Raw genomic sequence first — 22,099 nt, forward strand, 5'->3', positions numbered from 1 at the left:
GTGAAACGTCCTGCCATAGCTACGTAAGGTGCCTCAAGGTCAAAGTTTTAGACACGTTACGTAAAAGTAGAAAAAGAAGAATGATCTATAGTGTGGTGAATACTACATAAACAACGACAGATGCACTATCCGCACCGCTCTCTAGCATCAGTCAAGCGTTACAGGTACAGCCACGATTGTCAAGAACTCGTTTGCTGCCCCTTCATCACCCCCACTGCATATCCTAACTATTGAGCACCTTAAGATTAAACGTACCACCCCACCACTAATCTCCTAGACCCTACGATAGTGTGTGTCGTCAGAAAAAAAAAGAGAAAAGATTTATATATAACTGTTACTTCGTATTTTTCAAGGAATAAAGAATTCACATTAAATTCATAAAATCTTTTTCCTTTCTTAATAAAACAAAAAAATAATGCACCAAAGTTTTCTGTTAGCGATTTTTGCTAATACATACGGGGTAGAAGGAAGTAACATGTAAAGTTGTGGCGCCATCTAACGTAATCAGGGACGCACGCTCGTTAGTTCTCAAATGTTTGTTTATTATAGAAATATTTCAAGGTACGACAGTCTCTATATAACATCTATGACCATAATATCGAACAATAAAATCGGTTAAAGCCTTTATGGTGAAACAGTCATAAAAATATACAAACAGAGGTTATATTTTTATACCGTATATTTTGGAAGCATGCGTCCCTGCAAGCCTGCATACAGCACACAGCACAATAGGTAGTGAATCGGTGTGCGCGACTCGAATACTAAGAGGCGTGGTTTGAATAGATGGACCTGTTCCAACTTTGTCCCCCTCTGCTGTATAATACAGTGACGCCGTCTTTATACGCAATACAGAACAAGCGCACTCTGGTGTCGAAGCCGCGGACGACAGAGCGCGCCATTTTGTTTAGTGTCCGCTGGACGCGTCGTGCGTCGGGGTGTTGCGGGGTTGTTTTCATGACCGTCAACAAAAAGATATTCGCGGCTCTTTGAGCTTGCGTATAACTCGGACTAATACGTACAGTGTCACGTTCAAGAAAGTGCAATACGTGCATATTCGTCCGTATGATTATCGTGACGTGCAAAACGAGGATAATTTCCCCGAGAGAGTCGAAGACTCTTGAGCATCTTATAGTGTCAGACTCAGCAGTTGCGAAGGCTTCACAAATGCATGGCGCCAGTTACAACTTTATGGATACTTCGTAGGGAATCGTCGTTGTCGCCGTCGCTGTCGGCAGAAATTTTTTCTCCAGGTAAGAAGAGGGGTAGTGGCATGAGCTTAATCGATAAAGCGTCTCCCATTCTCTTCCTCTTCCTTGGTTCCAAACACGAGAGTCTCGTTCGATTTGTTCTATACTTTTTGCAAAAACGCGACGCTTCATGCTTCGGCGAGTTTTTCATGCCAAATATCGCGAGCCCCTGGCCACGATAGTGTCCCGCTTGTGCAAGCCGCTCGAGGAAAGTGAAAGCTCGTTCCCAATCGTTCTGCATTGAGTACGGATCTCGTTGCGTCCGTCGCAGCGGCACATGTTTTGTACTACTCTCTTGCAGTGTTACACGGATTGAAACGTCACTAGGGTCGAACTGTCGACACTTCGAACTGCACTCCGTTTACCATTTCGATAGATGCGTCGGTTATTTTTATACGAACGAATAAAATAGAATTCTTAAAGGGGCAGCGTTACAATCGAAATGGATTTTCGAAACATTTCTTAAAACTTCGAACAATGATATCAAAACCCAAAATGAGTATTAATGATTTCGTATTACCTGATGTATTCGAAACCAGTAAAATATTAAAATTGTGCACTGGGATAAGCAAATATTTACAATTTATATTTCAAGAATATTATATTTCTGAGAGAAATTTTTCTTGTTGGAATTCGTTATACTTCCAATTATGTACGTATACTTTTTGTGTATTCAAATTTTAACAATTTTTATATTTCTCTTGCCACGTATCCTCATTATATCGATTATATTAAATTTCAAATATAATAAAATTAATTTTTCAAAATATTATTGAAACTGCGTTTATTTAAAACTTAGCCGTAACAATGCATATGCCGATCACTGATATTGTAGCAGCGTCGCGATCACTGAATTTATCGAGTGATTTCAATGCCAGGATGTGCAGTATAATTCTGTTGCTTTAGCGAAATATTTAACAATACGTAAGTCCTATTTTTACGTGGTTATACAAAATTGCATAACAAAAGTGACGTAAACGCGTATAGATAAAAAGATGGTAATAATCAAACTTAATCAATTAGCACCGTTTGTATTTATTCTGTTGTACTTATATTGTTTCGCGTTGCTCGTTCATTTAATTGTATGTTTCTATTCCGAAACTGTATTATCCATCGACCTCGATATTAGGAAATATTTTTAGACTATTATAAAACCCGATAGCCGTTTCAAATATAACGAAGTTATGCACATGCACGTATGTGACGAATATTTCAAGGGTTGAAGGTGATGTAATATATTCCGTTAGCTTTATTAAATTTGTCGCTTCACGTTAGTCACCGAGTTGTTAACAGTGCCTAAAAAAGAAGGGGTGCAACATGCTCACTCTTTTGGAACATCGATCCGTTAACTCAAGCAAAATTTGAAGTGTACGTGCCTTTTTCTGTATGAAACAACAGCAGTTCTCAAACATACCAAATAACAATGAAAAAGAGGAAAAGAATTATTTTTTTTTTATCTTTAGCATTATCCTATTTTGATAGTTTTTAGTAAATGATTTACTACAGTTATATCCAATGTCTATTGAGCTTAATGGTACAAGTCCCTTTTGTACAGTACATGTAATCGTTCAAGTCGATCAATAAAACGTATTTCATTGAAACGATGTGATTATTGCAGTTCCTGTTATGCATTTTCTTTGTAATTGGAATTAAACTTTGACTGACACGAGATTTAGAAGGTTTCGGGGGTTGCTAGTAGCGTGTTAGAAGCTTACCTAGCTTGAATACAGGTGCTTGGGATTAATCCAAGGCACGCCTACGAGTGACTCACTGTACAAAACTTCGTATTCTTTTTTTTTTTTTTTTTTTTTTCGTGGTGCGAAAGGGTGCCGCGTTCAAACCAGTATATGGTAGTTATAGATCTGGTTGGATGCGTAATTAACTCGTTTGTTCTACTTTTCGACCAAATAGCGAATATAAAAAATCTACGATTTAATATCATGTCGGATGATACGTAAATTTAATTGAAATCCCAAATTTCTCCTATCATGTAAATTTTAATCATAATTCGTTAAGAAAAATACCTTTACTCGGAATGTTGATTCATTTTTTCAAAGATCTTCTTGATCGTTAGCTGAGAAATGCAAATAATACGGTCCTGCCTGATATAAGGAATTTACACGAAAAACAAAACCACGGTTAAGTTAGGTATGTGACGGTCACATACCACGCCTGTTACTAGATCGGCATTCCATTGAACCCAACCTCCCCATATTATGCCAAAGGTGATTTCTTATTCGTCTCTTCTCCTTTTCATCCGTTGCCTCATTCTCTGTAACACGGTAACGGATAACATTACATTTTGCACGTGTTATGCGTTTACGCGTGTACACAATGGGGTAAACAGAAACATTTCTAATGTGATAAGAAAAGAATTTGTGACGTAAGAAAACATTCTACTTAACAAGCGTTTTAACTCCTGTTTTAGAAATTGAATACGGAAAGATAGACAAGAATGCGCACCCCTGCTGAGACCGAGACACTACCTCAACCTGAGATGTATAAACTTGAATTTCAGGAAACGGAAGCACCGTCGGGTGTTAATGAAGTTGTTTTATCACCTTCGCACCCAGAAACGCATATATTTACTAATAGGTAAGAGTACCGGAGATAAACAAATCGATGCACGACAAATATATAAATTCGATACGTGCACTAATAATCTGCGTGCACGTGTATTTTATAATAATATACGCCCAAGACTATAATCTCTAATAAATATACATTTGAAACAACGCGCTTCCTTGTTAAAGTTACGCGCGTAGAGTCACGCATGCGTATGCTTAATCGCTTGTTGTGCGTCTACCGTAAATTATTATTTCAAACTGTAGCACTAAGAAGAATAGAAAACAATTCTGACTCGTACCATCGATTTCGACAAGTATTCTAGCATACGCGTTAACGCTACGAATATGTTGAAGATTCGTAAACAACGCGAGTTTAAATATTATCGAACCACATGCATCGGCAGCTGCGAACAATACATTACACTTGATCGTCACGCGTATGTCATATTGAAGGAGCGAACGGTAAATGCCGGCCCTCTGCCGGCGAATTCGCCAGTTTACGATATGTCTCGGGCTCGTGTATATCGTCTGTAGTTTTCACGTACTTATTTGTTGCTCGTCTCGCAAACGTTCGGTCGGTGGCATGATTTTGTAACACTTTCTGTCAGTGCATGCGACACGAGTGTTATATCCATATGCTACGCGTTGTACGATGGTTTTTACACGGCTTTTCCTCAGGAAGACGCGGAACGACGATGCGGCCGTTCCAAACAACGTCGGTACGAGGAGGTGAGCTCGAAGGCCAAATCGTCGGAATGCGCTTCCGATAACGGCACCATCGTTGACGGCTTCGATCTTGTCCTCGTACCAATACATCCGCATACAAACTCGCGTTTTCCAATTTTTTTTCATTTATCAGATACCCGTAACATAGTTTCCGTTTGCACGATCTGTTTGCACTCGCATCTTTCCATCCTTCGCGATTTTACACATAATTTTAACGCGCGATTCCACATCCTTAACGAACCTGAAATACATATTCTCATAAAACGATACAGCATAGGATGCATAATAGATTTCGAAGTAGTGTAACTTGTAGTGTCTATTCTACGGTTACCTATATTGCTGGCGATATATCGTTTTACGTGTAACATTACTTGTTTTGATTTACGCTTACGATTTATAATTGTTGGTTAAACATTTGACAGGTGTACAAATCACGTAAAAAAAGCATTCTAACGAGTATGATGCCCTTATTTTCTTATTGATTTTTAATTATTTACTTCGCGACATTTTATGAAAGACAATATTCGTGTTCATTGCTAATTTTGTATGGTATGCTTTATGTGGTTTGTATTGTATTTTTTTATTAAATTATTTTTATGTCGAAAATGAACGAACAGTGCTTCAAATTTACAGAGATACTTAACTGCATGTTATATTTCTTGAATAACACAATTTCCTCGAAGAAAGTTACTCGACTGCGAGCATAATAACGCGATTGTATCGTCAGCTGACTGTTTGCACCGTGATAAGACCAAACTGCAAATCAAAACAATAATTTATTTCTCACTAATTTCATAATCTCCATAGGACTTTTTTTTAAATTGGCTTAATTATCTTACTTACAATTTCTTCGATTTATATCGCGTATAAATCGAATACACGTTCGGCTATCGTTCGAATATTAAAATCAAATAATTATTTCTTCGTTTCTTTATATGCTCTGTTCTTCAATTAAGATACTTTTAGAAACAATTCTTCATTTTGAACGAATAAAATAATATTTGAAATGGAAGCTCATAAAATAATTTACTTTTCTTAAATTATTCTAGTGACTATGTCCGCACTGTCCGTTATTGTAATTATGAAGCTTTAAATGGATGAAAAGCCCTTGAAGTATTTGGTAGCATTGCAACACGTATCCGTTAAATCAATAATTGATAATCGACTCGTATATAAAACCCCGCTTAAACATGAATTTATTACTTTTTTTTTTTTACATTAATAAATATACATATACGATTTCCTTGCTTAGCGCGTAAATATTATTATTTGTGCATTTATTTAAGTTCGTAATGATCATTATACATATATGTATAGGTATCGCGAGATGCAACATAAAGAAAGTATATACAAATTTTACCATATGTACACACACAAGCACATAAGATAAACTTCCACGGATACATCACGTTTTCCGTCATCTTTGACCTAAACATTACTAATCACGCGCGACCTTGAAAACTTCTCTCAGAATATGTTAAAAATTACAAAAAATAAATGGAAAATAGTTCTAATGATTTGTCATATTTTATATGTATTATTCCAGGTTTGTAAATTAAATTAAGTAATACCGTTTTGTTAAAAAACAAAAGAAATAATTAATTCGTTTTTGGAAGTAATAACTGATAAAAATGCAATTTAGTTGTATAGATAAAATTGACTGTTAACATTTTTTAAAATTACCTGTAAATGATCATTTTTTTGATATCTTGTATCGTTTGTTTTAGCATGTTATGCATTCAAGAGGAATTGGGTCAGCTGAGTGGTATTGCTGGTGGTCCTATAATCACTGACACGCGTGATGTTCAATTACCTAATAACAATCATACCAATTCTGAAAGCAATAGTAATTCTAGTGAAACTGCAACAAAATGTACTCCAGGCTCTGTAACACTAGATGCACAAAGAACAAGTTGGGTAGAGGGTATACTAGGATGTATGCGTCCGGTGTGGACTATGCTTTCGAAAGCAGCTGTAAATGAGAAGATTAAAGGGCATCAAAGTAAATACTTATTTCCTACATGTTTTATACATTTTTTATAAATATAATTAATAAAAAATATTATTCCAGCGGATGATTGGGAAATACCGTTTGAATCAATTAGCGATCTTCAGTGGCTCGGGTCTGGAGCTCAGGGAGCAGTATTTAGCGGAAAATTAAATAAAGATGTCGTAGCTGTAAAAAAAGTACGTGAACCACGTGAGACTGATATACGACATTTACGAAAGCTTAATCATCCAAATATTGTTCAATTTAAGTAAGTTTCCAAACGTATTACCGAGGTGTAAAAATGTGTAATGTAACAATATAAAACGTCTCTATATACCTTTCAGAGGGGTCTGTACGCAAGCACCATGCTATTGTATAATAATGGAATTTTGTCCATATGGACCGTTATACGATCTTCTTAGGGCTGGAGAACCAGTTCCACCTCCAAGATTGGTATCATGGTCAAAACAGATTGCAGCTGGAATGGCTTATCTTCATGCACATAAAATTATACACAGAGATCTTAAAAGCCCAAAGTATGACGTTTAATGTAATATAACTCAGTTGTTATGATTTTTAGACTTACATTGACAAAAGGATTTAATTCACTGGAAATTATGCATTTGTATAGTATTGCGAATTTTTTCAGTGTGTTAATAGGACAAGGAGAAGTAGTAAAAATAAGTGATTTCGGGACAAGCAGAGAGTGGAATGAGATTAGTACAAGAATGAGTTTTGCCGGTACCGTTGCCTGGATGGCTCCCGAGATAATTAGAAACGAGCCCTGTTCTGAAAAAGTAGATATATGGTCGTACGGTGTGGTACTGTGGGAATTATTAAGTGGAGAAGTACCTTACAAAGATGTAGATTCTTCCGCGATTATTTGGGGCGTGGGCAATAACTCTCTTCATTTGCCAATTCCTGCAAGCTGCCCAGAAGGTTACAGGTTACTCGTGAAACAATGTTGGGCCGCAAAACCACGTAACAGACCTTCCTTTAAACACATTGAAATCCACCTTGGCATTGCGGCAGTTGAAGTATTATGTACAAAGCCTGATGATTATTTTAAAACACAGGTAAAACAATAGAAAGATTCTTAAGAAAACATAATACTATGTATAATATTAAAATATTTAATAATTGTGAAAATTACAGCAATCTTGGAAGAAGGAAATCAGGGATCACATGAAACAAATGCAAACAAATAGTTGTAGTAGTCCAAGGTTTGAAGCTGATCTGATCCGACGACGCGAGGATGAACTGAGGCATGCTCAAGATATTCGAGAACACTACGAACGTAAACTTGAACGTACAAATAATTTGTGCTTGGAGTTGAATGCTGTTTTGTTACAATTAGAACAGCGTGAACGAGAAGTGATCAAGTGAGTAGTAAATCGACATTTAAAATATGTTCGATAATAGAATGGTTATATGTAGTAATTTCGTTTGATTTTTTATTGTTCAGACGGGAACAACAAAATGGATATAAACAGTGTAAGAGACGTCTTGTACATCCTCTTTTAAAAGCTCAAGAAAGACTCCATCGTAGACGTAATCCTACAACACAATTTTCAACATCGTCTACACCAACGACTCCACCGTCGCCAACAGATTCTCCTCAGAGTCCGGTAAAAGCCACTATGTACACGCAATTAAATGAATCCAATAAACCGGAGACAATTTTAGCTCCTAGTAATAGTTTCAAACAACGCAAATACAGACATCGTAGAGTAGGATCCGGGTGTGGTGTGAGTTCTAGCCCAAGATCAAGTCCTCATCGTGAAAGAAAAGTATGTATTTATATACTAGAATATATACGTATATATTTTTATATATGTATGTATTCGGTGTGCACAGAGCGTAATGTTAAATACTCGTTTGTTTTCAGAGTACAGAAGTGTGTGTACGTTTCGTGGACAGTCAAACACAAACAGATATAATGCACATAAGTGAAACTGATTTTAGTCCCATTCTAAATACAACAGCAGCATCGCCAACAGAAAAGCTTTCTGTAAATAGCATTAATAAACAGTCATTAAGTAAACAAGTACCAGAGTGTTTAAATGGAAATTCAATTTTGTCCGAAGTTCATTATAGAATGCAATCTAGTCCTTGTTCCAGTCCTGAACCTACAAATGAAAATCATGCAAATGGAAATGAACGTTTAAAGGACTGTAGTGATGACGATAATCTTGAAACACTTGGCCGAAAAGTTAGTGAAATTATCAATGCTAATCGCCTTATTTCTCCGACAGATAATGGAAATTGTGACGATGTAATAATATCGCATAGGTAAGGTATATTTTATATACAAAATTTAATAACAATTATCATTATTATTATAAACAACAGTTAATAATCAATTTCAGGGGTAAAGAGGAATCGGTGAAATTATCTGGACATTTTTGTGGAATTATCGTTAACGGTACTAATGTACAACAAGAACAATCTGAAATTAAAACACGGCCTTGTTCTGATAGTGTAGATACTTTATGTGACCCTGAAGATGATGCTTATGAAGAAAGCTGGTCAGACGAAGAAGGCGAAGATCCAAGTTATACATATAATTATTCTCTTAGGAGAAGAAGGTACATTTTGAAAAACACAATCGCAAATATAATACGCTTTTGTAGTATAGATATATTTTAAACTAAAGAATTTCATACTTGTAGTATTGCAAGAAGGCCAATTGGTCCTGGATGTAGATTAAGAAGATTTAAACACGCAACAGTACGAATAGAACGGGTGTTGCCATCTGATGAGGAAAACACTTCCGAATATTCGCATCCTCCGTCCAGCCAATCCTCCACGTTAGAGAGCAATCCTGATGTGCAAAGAGAACTTCGTAACATACGTTATTCTCATAAGGTGGGTTAAAGTGCTTATTTCTTATTTATTGATATGTGAGATATAGTATGACATGTTAAAATTTTTGTTTTTATTCAGAGGAAAGGAATAGATGATGTTTCTGATACATCAAGTCAATCAGAAACAGATGAAGTCAGTGAGATTACAATTGCATCTCAACCGGTAGATGCAAATTCTAAAATAGAAAGCAGCGTTTAGATTAACACGATTTTTATATCTCACATTTACGAGTGATATGTTATAAGTACCTAATAGCAAGTGCATTTCTGTAGTGTATGTTCTCATTCGATCCTATGTTAAATATTGTAGATACTTATCCATTTAAGATATACGTTAGATATGTATGTACATTAATTTTACGCATTATTTATCAATGAAATGTTACATCAATATTCTAAACATTTTTGGACGTTAGCTGAAAATACGTGAAACAATTTTGAGTCACATTCTGAAACTAAGTACAACTTCTGTTATTTTATAGAAAATGTTCACCATCCAGGTACATTCAGTATATTAATTAATTCAATGAAAATGAACTTTCTATAATTATTTATAGTGTAGTTCACTCTATGTTATACAAAATGGACACTTAAAACTAATTACTTTTTCTATGAAAAAAAAAATATAGTATAGATTGATATTTTCAATAAGGGTGAAAATTTACAAACACATGTTTAGCGACATGTTACTATATAGTATTATTTGTAAATACATCCACCTCATACTTTCATACAAAGGGAAAGATAATTCATTGCTTCATAAAATATTCATTCCATTATCTCTTATTTTTTTATAGTTCCTTGTAGTAGGTATATCAATTGCAGCTAAGTATGAATTAATTGTTATCATGTATTGCATTTGTTTCACATTATTAACAAAAATTCAATTTTGGATTAATAATTTGTACAATGAATGCAAAATCAATTACTGATGATTGTATTCGTTAGTATGTATATATAGGGATTTACCGTAGTGTAGAAATCGATTAAAAAAAAAAAAATAGAAAACTCGTATGACTGTACGGTAGTCTACAAGAAAGTATTGTATATAAATACAATGAAGTCGTAAAAGAATAAATATTTCATTAGAAAGATATACACTTTAAGAAACGATTTAGGTAATAAGCAACCGAATGACAATGATTAAATAAATTTTACAACATAAGTGCCTGTGGCAATTTGCATAAAGTACACCAAACAATGACTATTAAAATATTAAAAAGAACAAAAAAAAAAACTTAAAAATGAATCAAGTTGTAATGTGCAATATGAAACAGTTAAAACTTATAATTGGAAATAAAATGATTTCGATACAATACGTTTTCAATTTTGCGAACGTTTTACTTTTGAGAATGAATTGAATTAAATTATGACATGAGGTATTACTCAAGTAATATCTAATCAGGTCTTCATTACACAGTGTCATGAAATATTCTTGATGCACTAAAAGTACATTTTTACAATTAATCTTATTATTGATGCATGTAATAGATTTTATTTCATTTCTCAATTATAAGATGAAAAAATCTAATTTAATAACTCTGTTTACAATAAAATTAGTATAAGTTGTATCGTAAACATAGCGAAAACAGTGCAGGTTGTCTGAGTTTCAAACCGAAACTCAACAATAGTATTGGACTGTACATGAAAGTCATACTCATTCTTTCAAATTAATAACAATAAGTATTGCAATTACGTATGCATAACTAGACGATATTGTCAACTCAATTGTCCAGAGTACTGTTCTGCATCCATCTATTGTACCTGCTTTGAAACTCAAATTGCCTTAATGACAATTACTATACATTGTAAATATAGACAATACAACGCGTACAATTAAGCAAATAGTAAATAAGATACATTATAACATTTTGATGTGCTCATTTGGACGAAGTAATTAATAAGACATACAGAGATGTACTTTCTAATAATCATACATATTGTATCGATTATATTTATGCAGGTAGTTGCATAAATTGTTCCTCCTTGTGCAGTGGCAGCTAAACTGACTAGTTCTATTATTCTTTAATAATAGAAGCGGTACATAAAATTTGTGTTACAAATAATAAAGTTGATTTACAATAATCTATTTGCTTCGTTTTATTGTGGTTAACCTTGTACAGATTATACCATCGATTGAATATTCAAATTTTGTTGAAATTAAATAAAATTCCTTCTAAGCAAAGTACAAGACCTCAATGATTGGTATTCATTAATATTTAGAAAATACATCATTTCATATTTGCGTCTGATTAAAAAATAAATATATTCATGTGAAGAAAACCAATAATACATACCACAATTTCACTTTATATAAAAATATATTAACTCACTAAAATACATATAATAAATATTCACACAGTCTCTTTCCAATAACCGAGGGTAATTTGAAACTCGGAGTTGAGTCGTCGAGAAAGCGGCAAATTCGAGCGAAGCCCGATATATCTCGAATTGAATTGTATCGAACGATCTCGAAACAGATCAACTGTCCCAGATATATCGAGCTTTGCTCAAATCCATCGTTTTCCTGATGGTTCGATAATGTAGAAATGAAAAAAGCGTATGCATTCTAATGCAAGAGAGTTTCTAATAGAAGAAATATATAATAATGAGATATTTCAAACATTTCAAACATTAAGAAACTGAATACAAGTTGAAAGAAATTAGCTTTTATAACATAAATGCTACATTGATACACATTTGTGTAATAAAATCCTTGTCCTGTACAACCATATTTACATTCTACAACTTAGTAGTTATAATTTCTTTTACTATACCATATGATTAGACCGAGGTTTTATGACTCATTTTATATCTTGTACTTTTTCAAGGTTTTATAATTCTTCGTTTAGTTATAAATTTGTAAGAAATTTAAATACATTGCATATATATATATACAGGCTAATAAAAAAAAAAATGTTAAGTAACAACATTAAATTTTCACTGCTATTTAGGATGTAAAGTAAAATTATGTTTGTCTACATTTTTTAATGTGTATACATTTGACAGTCTTGAAAATACATAGAAAAACTTAATGATCTGTGTATTTGTCACTCTTGTAATAAATATGATTATTTTATAAGTACATTATTAAAAGTGATGAGAAATGAACAAGTTGTCGCTCGTGATATAATGAAAAAATAAAAATCTAATAAATGTCATGGTATTACGAGATTATTAATCAGATATGCAATAATAAATTTGGTTGAAACATTTCGTTAACGAATTAACAACTTCAAACGTTCACTACTTTTATTATATTTTTTTGCCGATCATAAAATAAAAAAATTATGCTTAATGTTAACTACTTTTGAATTTACCAATAAAACGAATTCTGAAGAAATTCGGTAGTAGATTTGTATATTGATGAAGCACTTTGTCTTAATCCAGTAAATAAAGATACAACACCCTCTTTTTCATCTTCTTGCTCGTCTTCTTCTGGCAAATAATCTGGCATATCATCAGTGTCACAATTGTCTTCTGTATTAATCTGCAAATTACATCATGTATCATTAAGAAAATATGTAATTCAATTTACATGTATATATTTACCAGTGGAACAAGATACTCTTGGTTGAATTTATTTCTTGTAACCAATCTTGCTTCCATGGTCTCTGCATTGTTTTGAATAGCTTCTGCAATTTGTTTCGCTGTGACATAACTTAGCGTACGCATCGTAACACGCTGATGTTCTACATCGACTACAAGAGAAACCAATCCGTCGATTCTTATCAGTATTGATTCCAAATCTGAACGGGTCTCCTATTTCACATATCATTGGTATGAAATGCTAAATTTGTAATAGTAAGGCACGCATGTATTGCTTGAACTTACTGGTAATAGCCCTTGAATGTGTAACACGATAACATGAGTTTTTAGTTTTTTAGGTTCAATAACTCTTCTACATCTACTACGTAGATTATATATCGGGGGTTTCATTCTTTCTATGTCATCTTTTATATACTGAGCTCGGTTAGCTATCTTTGGTTCATCTATATTGTACTTATTTATAATTGCATCCAGGGCTTCCCGAACACCAAAGGTAGAGGTTATGTGTACATAATTATCCACATTTTTAACAAATAATTCGAGAATATCTAAGCTCAGAGTCATAATTTCAACATCGGGTACTTCTAAAACGTATGCTACGTACGACAGGACCGTTTTGTCCTGGAATAAAGAAATTGTGGCAATAGTAAAATCCTAACGAATTCGAAACAAAATTTTACCTTTAAGATCGTGTCATGGTTTGCAACATCGAGGGCCAACTTTTTATATGTTTCAAGAGTTATTTTCACATCTTTTGGATCTATAGAATCCTCTACGTCCATTATCTAAAAACGTAATGTTGACATTAACTTGAGCTTAAACCAATATGATCAAAACAACGAAAAGTATGTTGAGTAACGTTATGTGGTTATCCGTTTTCGTCACTATCGATAGCCATTCAGGAATTAATGGAATTATCCGAATATTTTTATTAAATTTAATATTTAATAATGAAAATACACGTTTCACGATAGTCGAATGTATCCACCGAACTGATGCCCTGACATTCAAACCACAGAATGGATTTTAAATTGATTTGTGGGTCAAGTTCTGTAAGTTCACTCGAGATATACTGTATAGAACATTAAACTAGAACCGATTTGCTGTTTTAAAATTCTTTGCAATTAAAACATCCAATAAAGTCGATTTCATGTAGTTTCAACAAAAATTCATTAATTGGTTTTAAATAAAAAAAACTAATTAAGATAAATGCAGGTTTCATTTAAGTCTATCCGTGAGATAGAAGATAATTTGCATACAACAAATGCTTCAAAATAGCAAAAATGGATAAAATATGTATACGTTTGACATACACATAAATTTTTTATGATGTATGCAGTAGGTACACGAGTACGTGTACGTATGCATTATTCATATATATGAATAAATACATGTAATACACACGAGTAATTTATATGTGTATCAGCATTACCCTACGTAGTATCACAGACGAGGTATGGAGTATAGACACAGACGAAGTATACTCGTATACTTGATCTCCACTACTAGTATACTTCGTCTGTGATTTTACAACTATTATCGACAGCTGGGTTACATACTGTTCTTAGAATCGCCGTCCATGGGCGCAGAGTGCGCTTAACTGATCTTTCACATAGTCGGTACTTAAGGATATGCGATCATTATAACTTCCATAGAATGTGTTTCCATAATACTCGATTTTATGTCGCGTGTATGGTGCTCCGATTGTAACACAGTGGAAAACAAACCGATTATGACAGAGTGTCGTGCGTTGTTCTATCTCGACATTGTCGCGATAAGATAAAAATAAGATAACGAAATTAATGCTTGTGGGGTTGACGAGGAAAGGGAGAAATCCTCTAGACGATCGGATATACGAATCTAACCTATGTCTACAGCTCTATCTCCGAATAAAATCGTCCGTTTCTTGTTTTCGTTTCTTATTTATTTCAATTAGTTATTAGCGAACAACCACTATAAGCAAAATGAAGTTATCGCAGGATTCCATTGAAGCTGGCGTAACGAGCACTAACTCGTGTAGATTGTGCCTTCGTTCCGAGGGCTGCGTAACGTCAATATTTACCGAGGAAGAAGAATCTCAACGTTTACGTTCCCACATTTTAGATTGCTGCCCAATCACAGTGAGTTTCTCGGACCTTTTTTCTCCGTCGTTTAGGCCAGTGTTTTTCAAAGTAGAAGGTACACCTCCAAAACAAGGGTGAATAACTTACACATTTTTTTATATTAATCCCTCTGACCCATTGGACGTACTTACACTTTTGTCGTAGAAAATCATAATTTTAATCGTAATTAAATAAAATTAATGGCGGTAAGTATTTTCTTTTTGACTGGGAGTGTATTACTTATTCGGTTGCTAAAATTTCTTCTTCCTCAGAGGAGTAACTTCTAGAAGGGTTGGAAATCACTGGATTAAGCCTTTAATTTCCCTCGCGTCTTCGTGTATCCCCTCAATCATGTTATCGCTTCCGCAATCGTTCAGCTGTCCGAAGACACCCGGCTGCCGCAGGCGATTTGCACCGAGTGCAAACACCAGGTGGCGGTTACGTACCAATTTCGCGAGCAGTGCAGAAAATCGGAACAAAAACTTCGATCGCTGTACGGATCGAATTATTGGAACGAGTTTTACCGCCCGAATACACCAAACTATAAAATCGTTCGGGTAAGTTCGACGAAAATTGCATATTTCCATCTATAAAACAATTTTATTTACTTTCGACAGGATTACGGTGTACAGACTAACAACTGGTCAGGATTGGTGATCGATTTGACAAAAGATGACGGGCAAAAGAAGAATGATCGAAAAGCGTCTCGCGTTAAAAAAGTTGCAGTACGTTTGTCGAGGGTTGGACGAATCGAGAAGAAACGGAAAAATGATGCTCCTTTGGCGAAAAACCGATCGTCAAAGAAGAAGGTCGAGGCAAAATTCGAAACTGTTAGAAAGGGGAAAAATAAGAAGGATGAGACACAAGTAGAAACTGTTAGAAAGGAGATAAATAAGGATGGAGCCGAGAAAACAGTGCAAAATTCTGTGGAACGGAGAAACGAAAACGTAGAAGAGGCAGGACTTAAAGGTGTAGAAGAAAGACAAGATGGCGACGACAATCACGATCACGATTCCGAAAATCGAACGAAACCGGCCAACGATAAAACAGGAAAACCGTATATGTGCGACGTTTGTAGCAAGACGTTCGCCTCCAAATCCGGATTGCGATTACATTTCAAATCGCACATTGGCGCGAAGCCTTACGTGTGTCGTCACTGTAACAAAGCGTTCGTTCTCCCGAGCTACGCCAAAAGGCACGAGAGAACTCATTTGGGCGACAAACGGTTCATGTGCCATTTATGTAGCGCCGGGTTCGCCTCTTCGAATGGCCTCAAGTATCATTTGAACCTCCATACCGGCGAGGCGAAGTATCGCTGCGAGACTTGCGGCAAAGCTTTCTATCGTTCCAAGTTTCTCAAAGAGCACATATTCACGCACACAGGCGAGAAACCGTTCGCGTGTAAAACGTGCGGATTCACCTATAAAAATTCTGGCAGCCTGTTCGCCCACGAAAAGAAATGTAAAGCCAAGTTTCAGGCCAGCAACGAACGCGTATCCGCGGTTAAAAAAGAACTGAACGGTAGCGCCGATTTCGGGGGCTGATTCAACAAATCCGTGTACAAGAATTTATAGATTGATTTGAAAGATGGACATAGTTGAACCGACTACGAACGGGACACACTACCTAACGTTAAATCTTGTATTTTATTTCGAATGTATAAGCTTGTCATGAAACTCGTTATAACTCGAAAACAAGATCAAATAGAATACACTTTTATACGAACTCTTTTTTTATTGTTTCCACGTGCAAAATTCCATGCTACGGAACACCCTGTATAAGATGCTACGACTTCCAGAAAACACTATATTCTCATCCGTCAAGAGGGTCACAACACTGCCTATGGCATGTATAAATCGCACAATAATTCATGCAAACAAGTTTTATGAACAATTGGATTTCTTGTACAAAGGGTAATCAACCCATTAAATAAATAATAATAATAATTATTATTATTATACACACTCGTAGCTTGCATCGAAATCCAGCGCGCGCTTACACCTAATATAATCTAACGTAACGTAATCGAAAGTCTTTGGTATCGCGAAGAAAGATTTGTCAACGAGCGCTAACGCGATCGTCAACAGTTTGGGTTTTTACGGACGGACATTTCCGAGGTGGCGATCGACATCCATCGATCGGTGTCGGAACGGAACCAAGTCAATCCTAGGGAATATTTGCCGTTAAGATTCGCGTGTTGGCAACGACTGAACCACCATCCGCCGTGGTAGTTGCTGGCGCAGTGGACCTTGCTGAGATCCATGTCGCGATCCTTGGCGCTAAAGCCCATCCCGTTCTGATAGGAGAGCGCGTCCGTCGCGTTACCGGCGTAACCGTTCACGTACAGTCTGTACCCGTTGGCCGCTGAATCGACCACGAACGAGTCGTATTCGGCGCGCCAACGTTCGCCGTAAATGTCCAACAGATCGACTCGCAGCTTGGCGCAACCGTCGTGGGTGAGTTTGTGGAGCAACTCGTTGCCCATCCAATACTCGCCGACCGGCGAACCGAAACCGAGGGAGTACTCGTGCCAGTTGCGATCGAAATCGAGGGTGCCGTCGCGACGACGGGCGATCACCATCCAACCGTCGCGACAGTAAGCCAGCATCGGTTTGCGAGCTCGACCCACCCCCAAAAGCCTAAGTCCGTCCCGATCTTCGCAATCGGTCGGCAAACTGTCCGCGATCAAATGATACTCGTCGTCCAGTTGCTCGAGTTCTAGCTCTAATTCGAGCATGTTCGAAGGCAACGACTCCGTTTCCGGCTCCGGGGCGGCGAAGCATTTATCCAAAGCACCCAGGCAGGTGCCGTTCAGGCGATCGATCGCCTCCTGCTGGCCGTCGCTTCTCTCCTGAAGCTTCGACGCGCTCACGCTCAACGCCTGAACGGCTCGACGCAAATTGCTCAGCTCTTCCCTGGTCAGCGATAGTTCAGCCCCTTTTTGTGCCGCGTTCACGCCTAGCCGTACCAATTCCCGCTTGGTCGCCGTGTCGTTTCTCTCGACTGCCTCACCCAGCACTCGCAACGAGTCGATCAGCTGTAAACCGAGCGACTCGCCGACGTTTCGCTCGGCAATTGCATTCTCGCTGATGTTCGAGATCTGTCGGTACAGCTCGGCCATGCTCTTCTCCAAACCTTTCATCCGTTTGCTCAAGATCATCGGCCATTCCTCGTTCTCGTACACGATCCGTTTCTCCAGCAACGCTCGCCGCTGCGAGAGCAAAGAGGCGGTGCGTTCCAGGTTCTTCAGACGCTCCTCGATCCGGATTCGACGTTCCTCGCTTCGTCGCCAGTAACCGTGACGTCTCGGGACCCGACGCCTGGGCGTCGTCGCGTCCAAGCTTTTACGATCCACGTTCCCCGACTCGGCCTCGATCCTCGACTTCTTTTCGTCGCGGTGGGCCGTCGGTCTACCCGACTCGGCCGACGACAATTCGCACCCGAGGGACTTCACCTCGACTTGGACCGCGCTCAGCTGAAACGAGAAGAATGGTCAGAGAATGGTCGTGTCCCGGGCGAAAAAGAAAAAGGCGCGTTTCGTTTCTTCTCGGACGGCATTCAAAAGAGAGGAACGAACGCCAGCTGGGCGTCCAGCTGGTCGCGGGGCAGCTGCAGCTGTCACGGTCGCGCCCTACGCTATCTATCGCAGCCTCGAATACCGAGACTTTTTTCCCAATCGAGACGCGTAAAAGCAACGGTAGGATCTCCAAGGCGGAACAGAGGGATGGCTGGAAGGAAACCGGGAGGAAACGAACGTAACGAAGGTGAAACTGGGCGAGCGCGCTCGCGAGACTACCGGGACATATGGAATGCGAACCGAACAACGCAGAAACAGAGAGGGAATCGAGGGAACGGGGCACAGCAAGCATGCCGGTAGAAATTAATACTGGCAGCGGAGCGAATCGCGGAGGGGATGTGGAAAAAAGCAGCTGCGTAGCGGGCGCGCTGGGACCGCCGAAACGCGGAGAGGTGTCCGCGTTTGTTTGCAGATATCCCGACGCGATCGCGGAATTTATCACGCGTAATAAAATGAGCAACCGGCAGGTAGATAGTGGCTCGTCCAATTACGTTCTCTGCGTTCCTTCGTATCATGAACGAAGCTACGCGAGAGGAGAAAAAAACATGAGAAACACGAAGAAAACAAGCGAAATCGAGGCAGATGCGCGTTCGATCGGGCACGAGCAGGTGGACAGAAGGATAAGAAGAATGGAAGGGAGAAAAAAGGCACACGACGACCAGGGGGAAAGTGAGCGTGTGCGGCTCGGGAAGGGATTGAAGAGGGACAGCGTGCCGAGAGCGATAAAGTGGACGGTACCTGACTGGCGATGTCGGCGCAGGTGCGAGAGAGCTGACCGAAGCGTTCCTTGACCGCCACGATATCGACGCGAATCGTGCCGAGGACAGCCTCGATCTTGGTGATCCTGCCGCCGAGATTTCGTACGCCTCTACCGACCGCGTCCACGTCGCTCTTCAACAGAGACAACTCGCTTCTCATCCTGGACCTCTCGGCGAGCTCCTCGCTCGCGTTCCTGGTCATTAGTACTTCCGCGACCTCCCCCTGAAGCTCGGTCACCGCGTTTCCTAGCCATTGTACCCGCAATCTCTCGTTCTTCGCCTCGTTTCCGTTACCGCCGCGAAGAGCGTTCACTTCCTTTCTGAGGGAACGAAGATCGTACAACACGCAAATTAATACACCGGCCTCGTTAATACGCAAACAATCGTTCGAGCCATTCTACGCGATTACCTGAGTTGCTTCACCTCGTCCTTCAGGACGAACAACTCTGTATTCTTTTCCATCGCGCGCTTCAAGCTTCCCTCCAGAGCGTTGTAATCCTGTTGCCGGTGGTCCAGAAGAGCGTTCACTTGCTCCCGCAGAGATCGTATCGCGTCGGTGACGTTCTCCTCGGCGCGAGTTTTGCTGTATACAACTAGAACGAACGTTACCCAGAACAACCACGTTTTCCCGGTCATCTTCGGGCCGGAATTCAAACCAAATCGACGATCGAATAACACGGTAAATATTCGAGAACTCGCGTTCGTTGGTAAAAATTCACAACGATTCGTTTGTATCGAGCTCGTGTTGTTCCCGGTTTCTGGTCGAACTTGAACGCGCGCGGTCCCGTGCGCGTGCGATGTTCCACCACCGAAAGCTCACTGGCCCGACCGAAATCCGCCCCACCAGTTTTATATCGTCCTCGTACTTTCCGTAAAAGGTTGGGGGCAAAATGGGCCCAACCCAAGGCGCAGGTGCGCTACGGTAACCGCCTGCAACCGCTACTACCGCTTCGCTTGTATTGTCTCGTGCGTGCACACGCTGCGCCCCCGATCCGTGATACCGATACCGATAACGCACGTGTTCCACCCTGTACTCGTTGACCCTTCACGGCTATTTTTTCCCCGCTGTGATACCTCGACCGCGAAATTCCTTTTATTATTCGTTCACGCTCCGTTTTTTTCTCCAGTCAACATTCTTGTCCCTCCATTGGCTTCCCTCGAGTCCCCTCTTGCGTACCCTAGGCACAGTTAAAATTAATTAAAAAGAAGCCCACGTGTGCGTTGTACTTCTCAAAATTGTCTCCCAATATACTTGATCCAGGCAAAAAAATCATCCTTTTGTAGAACCGTTAAACAGCTTCTCCAATGGGCGGTTGTCCAATTTTTACGCTGTCGTGCCAAACGTTTTCGCTTATTTTGCGACCGTGGCAATGACTTTCTGACGATAATTCGACCATGTAGCCGTGCAAACCGCACCAGTAATCTTCCAAGCCGTTTTCCACCTATTTCGTTTGCTGATGACAGTAATTTGCTCATCTTCGACCGGTACAATTTCTCTTGGGCGTCAAATATTCAATTACGCGTTGCGGTCCATGGACTCTTTATGATACTCTCGACTTCCGTGCAGTCTTTTGGTTGCTTTTGTCGATCGTGCGGTGAACGATTATCGTGACACGCGTTTTTACCTGTAATTTTTTCGTTTTCGAAGGGAATTAAACTCTTTTTGTACATCAAAGAAAAAAAAAAGGAAAAAGTAACATAATATAGATAACATAATATTTATATTCCACCTTTTATTTTATTTTCTACCATTTTAGTCGCTATGTTACTATTTTCGTTACATGGTTTCACTTATTTATCCGGCGAATATGTTACCCAAATTAACTTGGGTACGACAAGTGGTTATTAAATTAGTACGAGACCTCGACAAGATACGAATCTAGTCTGTATCGTATGATTTAAATTTAAATCCCTCAAAAAGCGCTCTCCTTATTATTGGTTCCACTCCTTCTGCTTCCGTCTCTACCAATCCCATCATTCAATCGTCAAACGTACTCAAAAACCTTAGCTTCATTCTCGATCCAACCTGGACGATTATGGTATCGCCAATACGATAACCACGCATACTCGATATCTGAATTCATTCAACTCGTTTTTGCTCGCAACGTCTTATCTTCCGGTTCGTGAGTTTTTCCTCGGTTCAGCCACACACGGTGATTTTATCATTATCAACCAATTTTTCGAAGACGCTGAAATTATTTGAAACTGTTTGACCAAATGTAAGATACACCATTTTAAACGTGAATCGTCTTACCTATTTTTCTCAAAAACGACGAGCTTTACGGGAACGGGAAAGAATACGTGTAAACTGTGAGCGCATTGCGTAAGGTCAATAATTTATTGAAAACAACTTGTTCCCTGACAAGACCTAAAATTCTATATATTTCTAAGGAAGTGCGCGCATGGTTCTATTTATCGATTACGGTACGACCATAATTTATGTACCGTAGTCGTCGGTATTACGATCGCAGCACGGTACAAAGAGACGTGTCCTGTCGCCTAGAGCGATTATTACGATAAAAAAAACTCGCTCGCGTCGAATAAATTTTGAACAAAAATTGCATGCAAAGTCAACTAATTTGTAGTGTAAACCTCTTCTTATTCGTCGCTACTTTGCTCGTTTTCCATAAATGAGAAACAACAATACACATTGTGTACGCACGTCGAGACACACTTTGCACGCAGAATCGACGATGTCGATAAAAATTGCAACGAC

At 38.5% G+C, this 22,099-nt stretch overlaps 4 protein-coding genes and 1 long non-coding RNA gene across 8 annotated transcripts; 2 read left to right on the top strand and 3 right to left on the bottom strand.

The window, feature by feature from the left end:
- The first annotated feature begins 974 nt into the window (after nucleotides 1-974).
- On the top strand, nucleotides 975-10,215 carry LOC122395058 (mitogen-activated protein kinase kinase kinase 12). Of its 2 annotated transcripts, XM_043392359.1 has the most exons (12): nucleotides 975-1,250; nucleotides 3,676-3,842; nucleotides 6,268-6,542; nucleotides 6,612-6,798; nucleotides 6,875-7,066; nucleotides 7,180-7,606; nucleotides 7,686-7,912; nucleotides 7,996-8,320; nucleotides 8,419-8,822; nucleotides 8,900-9,118; nucleotides 9,203-9,398; nucleotides 9,477-10,215. In XM_043392359.1, exons 2-12 carry the CDS (start codon nucleotides 3,703-3,705, stop codon nucleotides 9,594-9,596), a joined length of 2,712 nt encoding a protein of 903 aa, XP_043248294.1. In that variant the 5' UTR covers nucleotides 975-1,250; nucleotides 3,676-3,702; the 3' UTR covers nucleotides 9,597-10,215. The 2 variants fall into 2 exon arrangements, with proteins under 2 accessions (XP_043248294.1, XP_043248295.1); XM_043392360.1 differs by lacking the exon at nucleotides 975-1,250 and having other exon boundaries at nucleotides 3,713-4,543.
- Nucleotides 2,068-5,231, bottom strand: LOC122395063. The gene is made up of 3 exons (XR_006258956.1): nucleotides 5,185-5,231; nucleotides 4,360-4,781; nucleotides 2,068-3,519 (listed from the first exon to the last, which is right to left on the bottom strand). It is a non-coding gene; the product is annotated as an uncharacterized LOC122395063 (long non-coding RNA).
- Nucleotides 9,288-14,583, bottom strand: LOC122395061. Of its 3 annotated transcripts, none has more exons than XM_043392362.1 (6): nucleotides 14,506-14,583; nucleotides 13,627-13,731; nucleotides 13,232-13,567; nucleotides 12,950-13,159; nucleotides 12,718-12,887; nucleotides 9,288-9,354 (listed from the first exon to the last, which is right to left on the bottom strand). In XM_043392362.1, the coding sequence occupies exons 2-6, from the start codon at nucleotides 13,726-13,728 to the stop codon at nucleotides 9,342-9,344; spliced, it is 831 nt and encodes a 276-aa protein (XP_043248297.1). In that variant the 5' UTR covers nucleotides 13,729-13,731; nucleotides 14,506-14,583; the 3' UTR covers nucleotides 9,288-9,341. The 3 variants fall into 3 exon arrangements, with proteins under 3 accessions (XP_043248297.1, XP_043248298.1, XP_043248300.1); XM_043392363.1 differs by lacking the exon at nucleotides 14,506-14,583 and adding an exon at nucleotides 13,940-14,026; XM_043392365.1 differs by lacking the exons at nucleotides 9,288-9,354; nucleotides 14,506-14,583 and having other exon boundaries at nucleotides 12,524-12,887; nucleotides 13,627-13,909.
- A 106-nt stretch (nucleotides 14,584-14,689) lies between these two features.
- On the top strand, nucleotides 14,690-16,661 carry LOC122395060 (zinc finger protein 37-like). The gene is made up of 3 exons (XM_043392361.1): nucleotides 14,690-15,066; nucleotides 15,426-15,605; nucleotides 15,666-16,661. The coding sequence occupies exons 1-3, from the start codon at nucleotides 14,911-14,913 to the stop codon at nucleotides 16,590-16,592; spliced, it is 1,263 nt and encodes a 420-aa protein (XP_043248296.1). The 5' UTR covers nucleotides 14,690-14,910; the 3' UTR covers nucleotides 16,593-16,661.
- A 357-nt stretch (nucleotides 16,662-17,018) lies between these two features.
- LOC122395381 (protein scabrous-like) lies at nucleotides 17,019-22,089 on the bottom strand. The gene is made up of 3 exons (XM_043392894.1): nucleotides 19,793-22,089; nucleotides 19,364-19,703; nucleotides 17,019-18,523 (listed from the first exon to the last, which is right to left on the bottom strand). The coding sequence occupies exons 1-3, from the start codon at nucleotides 20,017-20,019 to the stop codon at nucleotides 17,129-17,131; spliced, it is 1,962 nt and encodes a 653-aa protein (XP_043248829.1). The 5' UTR covers nucleotides 20,020-22,089; the 3' UTR covers nucleotides 17,019-17,128.
- Nucleotides 22,090-22,099: the final 10 nt, after the last annotated feature.

The sequence above is a fragment of the Colletes gigas genome, unplaced genomic scaffold (assembly GCF_013123115.1).
Source record: "Colletes gigas isolate AHSC1104 unplaced genomic scaffold, ASM1312311v1 Colletes_gigas_Sc00005, whole genome shotgun sequence".
Classification (NCBI taxonomy): domain Eukaryota; kingdom Metazoa; phylum Arthropoda; class Insecta; order Hymenoptera; family Colletidae; genus Colletes; species Colletes gigas.

Bases quoted from the DNA above. Each gene is read 5' to 3' on its own strand.
- LOC122395058 (XM_043392359.1), top strand. From the start codon at position 3,703: ATGCGCACCCCTGCTGAGACCGAGACACTACCTCAACCTGAGATGTAT. The intron at 7,913-7,995 runs GTGAGTAGTAAA...TTTATTGTTCAG, and splicing joins CGTGAACGAGAAGTGATCAA to ACGGGAACAACAAAATGGAT. The intron at 8,823-8,899 runs GTAAGGTATATT...AATCAATTTCAG, and splicing joins GATGTAATAATATCGCATAG to GGGTAAAGAGGAATCGGTGA.
- LOC122395060 (XM_043392361.1), top strand. From the start codon at position 14,911: ATGAAGTTATCGCAGGATTCCATTGAAGCTGGCGTAACGAGCACTAAC. The intron at 15,067-15,425 runs GTGAGTTTCTCG...GCAATCGTTCAG, and splicing joins TAGATTGCTGCCCAATCACA to CTGTCCGAAGACACCCGGCT. The intron at 15,606-15,665 runs GTAAGTTCGACG...TACTTTCGACAG, and splicing joins CAAACTATAAAATCGTTCGG to GATTACGGTGTACAGACTAA.
- LOC122395381 (XM_043392894.1), bottom strand. From the start codon at position 20,019: ATGACCGGGAAAACGTGGTTGTTCTGGGTAACGTTCGTTCTAGTTGTA. The intron at 19,704-19,792 runs GTAATCGCGTAG...TCGTTCCCTCAG, and splicing joins GACGAGGTGAAGCAACTCAG to AAAGGAAGTGAACGCTCTTC. The intron at 18,524-19,363 runs GTACCGTCCACT...TTCTCGTTTCAG, and splicing joins GCGCCGACATCGCCAGTCAG to CTGAGCGCGGTCCAAGTCGA.
- LOC122395061 (XM_043392362.1), bottom strand. From the start codon at position 13,728: ATGGACGTAGAGGATTCTATAGATCCAAAAGATGTGAAAATAACTCTT. The intron at 13,568-13,626 runs GTAAAATTTTGT...TCTTTATTCCAG, and splicing joins ACCATGACACGATCTTAAAG to GACAAAACGGTCCTGTCGTA. The intron at 12,888-12,949 runs GTAAATATATAC...TGTAATTTGCAG, and splicing joins AAGAGTATCTTGTTCCACTG to ATTAATACAGAAGACAATTG.